The sequence below is a fragment of the Pectinophora gossypiella genome, chromosome 9, assembly GCF_024362695.1.
Source record: "Pectinophora gossypiella chromosome 9, ilPecGoss1.1, whole genome shotgun sequence".
Taxonomy (NCBI): Eukaryota; Metazoa; Arthropoda; class Insecta; order Lepidoptera; family Gelechiidae; genus Pectinophora; species Pectinophora gossypiella.
In genome coordinates this window covers 10,629,471-10,642,789 of record NC_065412.1, presented here as the reverse complement: position 1 = coordinate 10,642,789, position 13,319 = coordinate 10,629,471, and the positions used below count along the sequence as shown (strand labels likewise).

Genomic DNA, 13,319 nt, shown 5'->3' with positions numbered 1-13,319 from the left:
CATTTAACCTTTTCACGGGCAGAAACCATGGATCATTGATAGTTCATAATAGATAGTATGACACCTTGGAATCGGAACGTCATTAGACGCTCTGTTCTTGAAAGTGTTAAGCAAAACGCTAAAACATACTCGCGTCTTATCCTCTTTTATTTTTCTAATCCCAAAGTCGACGTGACTGTTGCATCGGCACGTACGCGAGCAGACGGCTTAGCGGTAAACTATTCTTATCGGGTTCAAGAAAGTATCATTTTAAAGGTATTGTAAAGGTTTACGAGGTGCCAGCTTCAGCTTAACGCTTCATCTCGCAGAGTATATTTACGAGGAATATAAATATTGGTAACGTAGATTGAAACAAAAAATCGGCAAAGTGCGACTCGCGCACGAAGGACTCCGTATCATTGAAAAAAATCGCGTTTGTTGTATGCCTTCTTCAATATTTATTTTATATTTTGTATTTGTTGTTATAACTACAACAGAAATACATAATTTGTGAAATTTTCAACTAGCCAGCTACTGCGGTTCTTAAGATACAGCTTTGTGACAGACAGACAGGTAAGAAACAGTCAGCGAAGTCTCAATAGTAGCTTCCTTATATTCTATGGTAATAGGGTTAAAAAGAATAGGCCGACGTCTTGTCGTACAAGCAGGTCAAGAAACTTGAAAAGGATCGACAAATTTGGATAGAGAAGAGAATTGGGATTTGGGAGAATTGGGTTGGAATTTCCATAGAAAAGAGTCTAGCTCTTAAATTTTGAATGAATGAACATAGATTGTTTTTTTATGACTCTGCTAATGAATGACGTGTCATTTGATTGTATTTGATCTTATTCTTCCTAATTCAAATAGAAACAGAACCAAACATTCTTACTGCGTTAAAATCAGGGATAAACAAATGTAAATGTAGAAGCAAGCGGCAATGAAAGAGGGTAGACAGATATGTTTGACCTTAGAAAATTATGGATCTACCTACTCCACTCCAATTTCATCAGTCATCCCGTGATAATGGCACTTGCAACAGTGTTGAAATGTTGAATCTCTTATACCTGAATTTAACGCGGTAAAAACCCGATATTATGTGTTTTAATTATGATAATAACCGCGTAAACTTCAAACAATGTATATACGCCCTTAATTATTTCAGTGCAAGTAGAGCTGCAAGTCTCAATAGAAGTTACGAGTTAAATGTTTCTTTTTTTTAATATGTATACAATCTTAAAATGTCAGGTGTCAGGAAATGAATAAATAAATTTCTCTCATCTATCTTTCTTGATTTTCATAACATGACCTAGGGCCTTAGCTAAGTTGCAAACGATTATAACAAAGACCAAGGATTATATAACAATCAAGGATTATATAAACAGTGAAAAGTCAACTTATGTCAGTCCCATTGTCTTATCACTGTCACTGTTGATTGTCATAATCATTTGCAACTTTGCTAAGGCCCCTGGATGATAAGCTGAACGCATTCTACGTTTTTATCTTTTCTCTCGAGCAGAAAAGTAACCAACAAGCAAGTGACCAAGTACCAAGTTCATCAAATTACGACTGTTTACTGCTCGTAAACCACATCGTCAAGTCTCGTGCCCTTAATGAAAAGTATAAAACAGGGATCAGAGAATCAGTCTCTGGAATAGCAAGTCGTATTTAAACTAATCTCTGTTGAAGGCGTCTGAAGTTGATGGCGGTTTTAATGAAACACGTGTCGATACTGTCGACTGTTTTGTTTCCCGCTTGAGGGTTAAAAGAGCTAGGTTGCATGTATCAGTATTTCATCAGTTCGGTCCCTCAGTCTGACGGGAAACTGATGGTGTAACCCAGTGACTTACGGACTGATGGTCCGCATTTATAAAACATTTAATACAAATAATCATCCATTAGTGTTCTCTCAAGGTCGAAGTGCTATTTCGCTTTTCGCACATTCCATTAGCTGATTACCAGAGATAGAGAGGCTCAACAAGAAGAAGTCTTCTCTTAGTCAGACGGAGGAAATACTGACCGTATATTAGACTGAGTAAGAAAAAACATAAAATACTTTCATGTGTTTATTATTCTGGCATGGATATGTGACTAAATACAATCATATTGAAATCAAAATTCATTCAATTTATTCACTAAACTAAATTCCAATAGATTTCAGGTACAGTTGCTCAAAACAAATAACCATTCAATTATTTTTTTCACCATAAGCAAATTCGAACTTTTTTTATTCATTCACAAAAAAGGAAACAAAATTAAGTGGGCTATGTCAAAAACGAACGTTAAACAAATAGTCTACAATGATAAATTACAATAAGGTTGACAGATACATGTCTGTATAATGAACGCTAATTCGAATTTGTAAACGGCATTCTTCGAAAAGTTTACTAATTTCCCGAAAACAAAATATCTTGCGCTAAAAAAAATATGAAAATGGAATTTATGGTATGGCCTTTCAACTTTTGTAATTCAATGAATTTTGTTATTCTTTTCCGGGTTCCGTTGTCAAATGGCAAAAACCGAACCCTTATGGATTCGTCGTGTCTGTCTGTCCCTCCGTCCATTTGTCCGTCCGTATGTTACAGCCACTTTTTTCCGAAACAATAAGAGCCATACTATTGAAACCTGGTAAGTAGATGTATTCTATGAACCGCATTAATATTCTCACACAAAAAAAGAAAAAAAAAACAATAAATTTTGGGGGTTGCCCGTACGTAACTGAAACTCAAAATGTTTTTTTCATTAAACCCATACGTGCGTGGTATGGATAGGTCTTCAAAAAATGATATTGAGTTGTCTAATATAATTTTTTTCTTAACTGCATACCTAGTTTTACGCGAGAGATTCTTCCAAAGTGGTAAAATATATATGTGTGTGTGTCTGTTACTTCTAAAATAAGAGAATTTTAAAATTTAAAACAAATATCTGCCCTACAGACGAGGAACGAGATTCCTTTTTTTTATTACGTCATAAATCGTAAACCGCAATTTACCTTTCATTATGTTACTTGCTGCTACAGAACCCTTCATGGGCGAGTCCGACTCGCACTTGGCTGCTTTTTTATATTCGACAAGTTAAGATATGCGCCACTAGTAACTAGAAGGTTCCTGTGACTAAGGTCTTGATAAATCCTTCCATACCTGCGAATTATCTATGTGGCCGAATACTTTGGGTTTTACAATATGGTTCAAATCTTCGTTATAAAATGGTTATAGTTAAGGCAGGATTTCAACTCAAATTCTCTATGATTTTGAATTGTAACATTTAGTAATTATAAAAGTACATAACCATCAATAAACGGCCCTTAAAAGTTCTTATAAGATTGATGACGATGAAACTGCAGAGAAGTATAGATTTTTCTGTAGAAAAGTAATTTGCTAAGATTGCTTGAAATTACTTGTTTTGTAAGGATAATTTCCCCTTATTTTAGCCCCTCGGTTTAGCGAGGAAAGTAATAATTATGTTACGAAGTACATAAATTTATTACTTTCCTCGTGTCTAGGTAGGTAGGGCGTCTGAGCTACTAAGTACGTACGTTAGTTAAATTACAAATTGTTTAGCGTAAAAGTGTATTAGCAAAATACGCATAATTTTTTTAAACGACGATTCTATGAAATTATTTAATTGTGTATATTCCGCTCAGGCGGACACTACAACGCTCCTCCAGATGTTTGATATACTAAGGCCAGTTTCAAGGCAATGCTGATGGACCATCTGCTTACAGACAGTCTGCAATTTTCAGTTTTATTTGCTAGTGACTGTAATGACAGTTCATATACATTGACCGTCTTACCTTTAGAGAGAGAGAGAGAGAGAAAACGTTTATTCCAACAAACAGCACACAAAACAAAAACATAACATTGAAATAACACTTATAGGCTATAAACATTTACACAAAAGAAAAGAAAAAAAATAATAATGAGCAAGCACTGTGGACTGTGGTGTGGCGTTGCTCTATGACCTTACCAATAAAAAATAAACAGGCGGTGAACATGTGTATAAGTATTGGTATTTAGATAGTCAAACAAAATTTAATCCAATTATCAAAAAGACGGTGCGTGTAAATGTATTTGTTGTGGTGTGTGTAATCTACGTAAGTAACGCGTTTTAAGCTTTCGTGTATTTAGCTTACGCATATGGTCATGCGAGGACGGGTATGGAGCACGGACGCTTCTGGGAAGCATACATACATACGTATACATACATAAACAGCCTATATTACGTCCCAGTACTGGGCACAGGCCTCTCCTCAATCAACCGGAGGGGGTATGGAGCATACTCCACCACGCTGCTCCAATGCGGGTTGGTGGAAGTGTTTTTACGGGTAATAGACGGGACCAACGGCTTAACGTACCCTCCGAAGCACGGAATCATGTTACTTTTTCTGACAATCAGGTGATTCAAGCCTGAAAAGTCCTTACCAAACAAAGGACAGTCTCACATAGTGATTTCGACAATGTCCCCATCGGGAATCGATCCCGGAACTCCAGATCGTGAGCCTAACGCTCTAACCGCTATACCACAGAGGCTGTTAGTCCCTGAGGAGTCCATGGGAAGTAGATTCTGTTCTAACCATCCACGTTACTTAAAACGATGTTCAATCTACTCACGCGTGTCTCCGCTCTGCAAGTTAGCACGGACGGTCTGTACTGACCATCCGCATTGCTCTGCGACCAGCCTAAGCGGACGGAATATTAATGGTCTTCTGAAAACGACCGACGTTTTAATTATACATGAGCAGTTTGCAACCAGAACACTCATCTACATACTATGTAGCCGCTAAAAGCAACAGTATTTTAGTCTTTTTGGATCAAAAGTAGTGGGATTTTCATATTAACTGCCCTCATTCGTCTTCTTACTTAACCACGCTTTGCGCAAACTAATGCATAGGTGAAAGCTTTATGACTCGTGTGTGATCAAAAGCTTCGTTACGGCGAAAGTAGAGCAGAAGGGGTTTTAAAATGGAAAAAAAACAAGGAAAATGAAACTGAAAATGAAAGCCACGCAAATGTAATTTTGCCTTTCGAGGCAAATCTACAAAAGTAATCAAGCTCAAGTAAGAAAGAGCAAATTCCTATCAGTTATCTGTGTAGACTTTGTAATAAAACAAATTAAATGTGAAAAAAGGTAAAGATTTAATGCAAAAGATAGCAATTTGAATGCCGGCAGCTTGTAGTGGAACGTGATGTAAGAGTTAGAAGAAAGAAAGAAAAATATTTATTTCCCCACACAAAAACATTGTAAGTACATAACAATTTACTAGTTTAAACTGACAGATTTTGTGAAAGGCTGATGCCTAAACTAAGTTAAAAACTTGTAATATAGGTCATCAGGCCTTCCCCCGTAATAAAACAGCAACATTGAGCCTTATTCTATGTGCACGCATGCAGACAAATAGGTACTTATATAGTTTATATAATAATAATAAAGTTAATTAAACTTATCCATAGAGAACACATACGTAGATACTACAGGTACCGGACCAGTCAAATCTTCAGGTTAGGTAAGCGGATCCGACCCTGTGAAAAATGGGATAATGCTAGGAAGACGACAATATACGCACTACAGGTATCTTATCTACATAAATAAGCAAAACGCTTATATCTGCTGATTCCTGTACGCACCATCTAATTTTATTTTAAGTTAAACCTATCATTTTCTTATCCGCTGAAAAAGAAAGGGACAGGCCTAAAACTTATGGAACACACGTGTGAAAATTTTATATTGGCCAATAACCCGAACGAATTAAGTTTATAGCACACGTCAAGCGAGTTGCATATGAGCGAGATGCCTATTTTATTCGCCCGGGTTATTTATTCATTTTAAAATTCACAGTTGATGAATGTGGAGGAAGCAAGAGAAGTGTGTCAGGATCGAAGCAAATGGAATTCTATAGTCTCTGCTTACCCCGGTGGGAAATAGGCGTGAGTTTATGTATGTATGTATGTAAAATTCACAGTTGTCAATTATCCGTCCCTTTCCTTTTCGGCGGATAAGGAAATGACAGGTATAACATAAAATAAAATAAGGATGTTTGTGCAGGAATCGGGGCACTGGCCCCGTACGTACGTAGCTACTGAGCTCTCAGTTAAATTCTAGGTAGTAGATATTAAGTGAAGTAGACTTAATATCTGATCTAGCAGTTCACTGAGAGCATATATAATGCTCGTTGAAAGTATTTGATCTCGCTCTAAAACTCCATTTTTCAGTTGTCTGTGCATACAACTTCGCGTTCAGAAGTTAGAATTGAATTTTGTACTTGTATGTGCTGAGATACCTAGTGCCCGCGTGTACAAAGTAGAAAGTAGTATTAAGTGCTATGCGTTTAAAATGCCATAGGGAATATAATAAGTATTAATAACTTTCACGTATAAGTACACGACTGTAAGGTTACTTTCCACAAAGCATATTTAATTATAAATCTGTTTGAAACACAACACAACACATTATTCCCGCCCCAATACAATGTCACACAAAACAAATGCAAATAAATGTTCCCAATCAATCGAGGCACAAAACTTGTCTCGGAACAATGATAGGGGCTTCCATTGATCTGTGTCGTCGGTAGTGCACAACTGTGTTCGAACCCCCCAGTGACCACAATCCACTGTGACAGGGTGAGAGGGGGGGAGTTGCTCAATTTGTGTCGGTCACTGTTTGGATAACAAATGACAATCGATTGTTATGACCATTTTGTAGGAATTTCTTCTTCTACAGTCATACAACAGTAACCGACGCACATATCGTCACACCTGTATTCCCAAAGTCGTAGGCAGAAGTGTATATACCCACTCCTCACCAGCTATGTTAAAGCTCATGTAGAGGGTGGGGGGAAGGAAGCTTATCTCTTATATTAACGGCCTCTGTGGTACAGTGGTTGAGCGTTGAGCTCACGATCCGGAGGACCCGAGTTCAAATCCCGGTGGGGACGTTTCACAAAAATCACTTTGTGATCCGTGGTTTCGTTAGGACATCACAGGCTGATCACCTGATTGTCCGAAAGTAAGATGATCCGCGCTTCGGAAGGCACGTTAAACCGTTGGTCGCGGTTACTAATTACTGATGTAAGTAAGTAGTCGTTACATGTAAGCCATGTAACGATTACTTTGGCGGTTCATTAATAAACCTGGCACCAGGGTTGATGAGGTTGGTAATTCACCTCACAACCCTCACGACAGAAGAACAGATAATGTTTGCCCAGGGCGAGTGGACTGTTTCTACAGTATCATGCGCTAGCGATACACATCCCTGAGACTCAGGATTCGGGGCAGCTCTAGCAGCATGCTGAGTACGTTTGCCAGTTAGTTCGACTGCGAGCAACTATATTTCTTTGTAGTATGGTACTCTAAAATAAACGTATTATTGTTATAAAGGCCACCTGTTTGCGGCCTGCCATTCTCAGTGTACAGTGCGCCTCCTTGTTGTGCAAAGGCAACAGAGTTCAATTTCCGGCCCAGCAAACATTTATTTTGTCCAAGGTAGATGTTTGTAGTTCTGCCTGAGTCCTGTGTTCGTGTTTGTGAGCATTTTGACACTGTGCCACAGATAATGCAAGGTTTTCAAAGTAACAGATTAAACGAAATGTGAATATAACCTCAAATTACTAAGAGATTATACGAGAGAGATTTCTTTATCTTCTTTTTGACGTGACTTAATTGTAGGTTTGCCTCAAATACTTGTCAGGATGAGAATTTTAATAATACTCTGGTACCTACATGGGTCCTCCAGACCTCAAGTTTTTACTCTATCAACAACATAATATAATAAATCAATGTCTATTAATATCAAATAAAAAGTAGGAGCAGAAAGGGTCAGTTTATTTCGCATTTATAATATAAGTACTTTCGGATATTTAAAAACCAACGTTCCTCGTGCCCCATGAAACCATCTGTGAGAATTTGGTTTATAGCTAAGGATACCTAACACAGTAAACCCAAATACTTTTGCTAAGTATGTGTTGCTTTACTTGGTCCTTGCAAATAGAATTGCCAATGAAAATACATTTTGTAACTTTGTAGAGTCAGAGGAACTTTGGAATGGGAATGAGGGCTCATCAGATAAGTGCTTCTATTACAAAATCTATATTGACATTAAAAGTTATATAACCAATAAAGGCTAAAAGGCATCAGGCGAAACGCGACGATGTGGTCTTATTATGCTTGCTACACCGAGAAAGCACAGAGCCGAGAAAGTAGGACGGTCGCAAGATAGTATAGTTGGAGAATAGTATGAATAGAACGGTAAATCTCCGCCCCGCACCGTTTCGTATCGGGCGCTAACCTCACCCCCTCTGTGTCTTACTTTAGTCTAAATGGCCGTAAGCGACTAATAGGGAGAGAACGCGCGGACTGTCTGTCTCACTCGTACTCGAGCGGTAAGTATAAGATTTTTATATAGAGTGTCCGAAGTGTGATGAAACCGTCAACAATATCCAGTGCCCGGCCTGCGTTTCCCCCTTTCCTGTTTGTTATTCTATTGGGTATTTACCTGAATTAAAGCTGCACAATAAGTACTTTGCAAGTTTTCCTATTGTCTCATTTCATGCATGAAACGATGTAAGTAACTATGTGTGAGTGTAGGATTCCAGCCAAATGTGTGTTGCAAACTACTAGGTCGGTGCAAATGCAATTGCAGCGAAAATACGTTTTGTTACTTTGTAAAGGCGGAAACTTTGGAATAGGAATTAGGTCCCATTAGATACTCCTACTCCTAGGGTTTGTTTAGCTAATAGTTACATTTAACTATACAAAGTCAACTCGGAAGTCTTGCTACAATGCGACCTTTATTATTAGTTTAGGACGTTTCACATTCCAATCTTTAGATTAACACTTTATTAAGAACAAAGCTCACTTTTGAGCACAGCTCATCCTGATAGAATGACATTTATTACTTAATTAAGTAGGGTATTTGAGTATTCGGGTGGGGTATTTTTGGGTAGGTTATATTAAATTTATCGTTGAGTTTGGACAAAGATAAATTCTATAAATAGAAGCCAGTCTCATTTTTCTTTTGGAATTATTGTTGAATTCCAATTATGAATCTAATTAGTATTCAATGAGGCGACAGACGTTAGACCGCTTTTATTTATGACGTCATACTACTGTATTTATATACCAATCCCAATAGAACATTTTCGTTTTGACGTTTCGTAAAAAGTATCACACTTGACAACAGTGTCAAGTAGTCTATTGAGATGATTTGAACGCCTGATTTCAGTCGTAATAATCGAATATAGAGAGTATTTGTAAGTACTTAAAAGAAGTAAATTTTTTACCTTGTCCCAAATACGAGTACTTAGTTCAGCTCAGTCTATTTTTGAATCCAAATTGTAATTGAAAAAATGTAGAGCTATAAAGATAAGTTTTATCTATCGGATTTAGAGACTTACGGGCTCGGCGTACTAACATAAAAACTCGTTTTACTAGCGCGAAATATGTTAACACTATCAATTTTTATATATTTCCTGTATCAAAAAAGCTGTGACGCGAAAAATGACCCCGAAAACCAATTTTCCAGTACATTATAGAGGTAATAAAATGGTGTTTTGTTTGTTTCAGCGAGTACCAACCTGGTCGGAAAATTCACGCAGAGTGTTAGAAGAATAGTCCAAGATGTCAAGGACGAAGGCACTTCCAGTGAGTATCTACTACATAACGTAGCATAAGCTCACAATTATATTCCCAATTGTGCAAGTCAAAGGTACATCATCGCCTTATAGGGATAATCAAGCCCCTTTAAAAAAAATACGTTCGGATTTGATTTTTATTAATGTAGACACGCTAGTCACAATTTTCACCGAGCCACCCTTCACCGAGCTTTCTGTTTGGGTAATGAGATAGGTGGTGAGTATTTACTACATAGATACTACATGCATACATAAATTCCCAAAGTAATGTAATCACTAATGTAGTGGGTAAAGCTACAAGACAACGCGTAGTCACTCCTAATAAGATTTTTTTTTAGTAAACTGACTTCTAACTATTGCAACAGATTTATTTAAAGCCAAAATAATTTCAAGTCCATCAGACTAGAATAAGCGACATATTACATATATTAGCGGCATATAGGGTGTTAGTGACTTAACGAAAACTTAGAGGGATGATTCACGCCATGATTCTGAGTTGATATCAAGTGGAATATTCCGTCGCAAAAGTATGAAATTGAAAATAATTTTAAAAGACACCAACATTTTCGTGATTTTTCCCTCAGGAAATTCCACTTGATATTAACTCAGAATCACGGTCTGAATCATCGCGCTCAGTATTTGGTGCGATGTCACTAACATTCAGTATAGGCTATTTATTTTCATCTGCCGCGATGTTATTTATAACTTAAAAATTGTGTAGCTTGTGAGATGTGTTTCAATCGATTTTGATCAAAAAACACTGTGTTACTCAAAACAAAACATATTTCTTAATGAATAGGCTTTGAATCCATTAAAATGCTTTTATGTGATGCGCGTGCAAAACGAAATAGATTCAACGAATAGATTCCATAAGGTAACAGCCGAACTACTAGTTGCAGGATACCTAATATCAAGGAAGTAGATGTAGGAAGCCAAACATCAAGTTAAATGGTCCGTCTTGAGAGGGGCTTATGTCTGCTAGTAGATTAATAGCGTGATTTACGTGAATTAGTAGACATCGCATGGTTCACGTAGCATGTTATTTGCGTCACTTTGTATTGTTAAACCTATCACCTAATACGTAGGTATATCTATATCCTACATATTATGTACATTTTTTATTTATTTTAAACGTACTTATACAAACTTATAAACTAAAAACAATAAATCACATCAATAAACCCCAAACATTCCGCTTTAAAATTACTACAATTTACTTAAACTATTGATACCCACTACGCGCCACAATAGGTACCAAGTGCGATCAACGGGCCGCTCTCACTCTTTCTCTTAATATTAGCAGGTTAATGCCATCTTCTGAACAGTTCAATAAAATAATCACTTCAAAAAAACACATTATATGATGATGACATGTAGAGTGACAATAAACCAGTTGGCCAGTTCCAAGAACTATACGTTTTTTCATTACAGTTCCAAAATGGACTAAAATTGATAGCCAAATGAGAAATCAGAAATCAAAATTCGTTGTGAAATGAAATTTCAGAACTTTTGTATCAATTAAAACAGAGCATCCAATGATAGGTAAACTATATTCCTGCAAAATGCAGTGTTCAATCGGATTATTTGCCCGATAAGTAATGAAATCCTGAATTGGTGCGGTTGGGTAGTAATTCGTCAATATCACAACATAATTACATCCATGTGCATGATTAATATAAATATGAGAATAATGCTTCGGTTTTCAATAATTTATGCACATGGAAAACTTTATATATTTCATATGTTGTAGCAGAATGAACAAAATATTTTAGTAGTTGCATTCCTAATTTACCTACCTACAATTATTTGTTTGTGGCATAAATGTGGTACATAAGTTGCCTAAATGAATGCATGACATCACACATATAGGTAATACATACACATATAAACTAACGTCGATAGGGTAGGCAGCCATAAGTAAGTAGAAGACAAAAAACTAAGGGCCATATCTCATTAAGACATTATGGTGTCGCCACTAATTATAGTGGTGCATTAGCACCACCCACAAAAATGTTTGTTAGCGGGACGTAGCGTTTATACAAGTGCATACATTTTGTTGTACATTTTGGTGTCCTAGTGAGATAGGGAAAAAACAAACAATAACATAAGAGTCCTAAAAAAGCTACGAATAAGGAAACCTCAAATATCACATCATCATCATAATCTTCACTTACCATCTGGTGAAATTGATACCAACAGGTAAGGCACAAAACATTGTATTTAAAATGTTCAAAATGGCGATTTTCATTGGCGCCGATCTGTCTATCCTAAAATGAACATAACGACCAAAGGAACAAGTTATTTCCGATTTGCTCTCTGAACTGCAAAGCACAAAGTTTATCGTACTTTGGACAAATCGTCTTGTACAGAGCACGTCTAAGTTCTTGCTTGATACTTGTGAACACGAGGCGACAGGAATTGCAATAGCCAATTTTAGATTTAAGTTTTGGACCGGAAGACAAGGAACCTGGTCTAGGTGATTTGTATATTGAACCTGAGACACCTATTATCTTTCATCGGGTTTCGATATTCATTAAATTCATACTTGACATCGATGAATTTGGCATAAATCTTTTATACGGTGCTACGTAAGAGATATATTATGCAACCCGCAGTGGATAGGTATAATGAGCTTTGATCCAGATTACCACTTCCTAAAATGCTCCATCATGTTATAAAGGACATAATCACTTATTTGTTAGTATTATATGGCATATCTTTAAAAAACAAGTAAATCTGTAAGCTATGAAATAATTTTAAGGAATATCAGCCACTTCAAGCCTTCGACGTTAAGAATGATCAGGTCCTCAAGAGGGCTGGCACAGTCACTAAAGTCAACATTCCATTACGACATGCTAGGCATGACCAAAACGAAGAAAATTAATACCCAATTTATTGGGTCAAAATCAAAAACCTTGTAATTTCATCTGTTTCTTTTACCAGGTGGGCAGACGAAGGAAGAGGTGATAGAAACGAACGAGAGACTGCGAGCGGTGCGCGTGCGACTTGACGAGAACTACGACACGGCGAAGAAGGCGCTGGTGACGTTGATGACGCGGTACAGCGACTCCAAGACGCAGAGGAACGTCTTCACTAGGTACCACATGCTGAAAGCAATGATTAAGGTAAGACAAGATAAGAGTTATAGTATAAAGGGCGAGAAAGGGGTTTCCACGAAAGTCATGATATATGATAACATCTGACTAATAATGAGTGGTTCACCTAAAAATCAATATCGCCATTTAACATAATGAATTTACGCACTGTGCATTTACTTCTATGTGGGAATATGACAAATTGCAATATTGCTTTTTTGCTTCAATGAGGCATTTTTAACTCCCTGGCGACGCGACGCGAGGAACATTTAGAAACTCAAACACATGATTAAGGTGAGACGAAATAAGAATCGTGTAAAACTTAAAAAAAAAATGTTACCTACACGTTAATTATCAAAGAGTAAAATAATAATGCTTTTAATAAGTAGGTACCTACTAATGTTTTCATCAAAGTAAACAATTAATATAATAATACGATTGATGGTTCTAAGCTAGACGTTAACGGTATCGAAGCTATTAGCTCTGCACCTACACAAAGGCTTCTGACCGCACCAAACTGATATAGTTGTGATGTACGTATTAATAACTTTGAAAATAGGGTTCTTTCTTCTAAATCTAGCTTTGCAATATCATCGTCGATACTGCGTCCGGAATGGTCAAAA

The 13,319-nt window shown here is 37.0% G+C and overlaps 1 protein-coding gene across 1 annotated transcript in view; it reads left to right on the top strand.

The window, feature by feature from the left end:
* The window catches only part of LOC126369807 (uncharacterized), a 192,400-nt gene that overhangs the window by 141,258 nt on the left and 37,823 nt on the right, over positions 1–13,319 (top strand). Inside the window, exons 2-3 of the mRNA XM_050014370.1 lie at positions 9,534–9,611; positions 12,545–12,726. Of these exons, the coding sequence (XP_049870327.1) occupies positions 9,534–9,611; positions 12,545–12,726 (260 nt within the window). The remainder of the gene's footprint in view (positions 1–9,533; positions 9,612–12,544; positions 12,727–13,319) is intronic.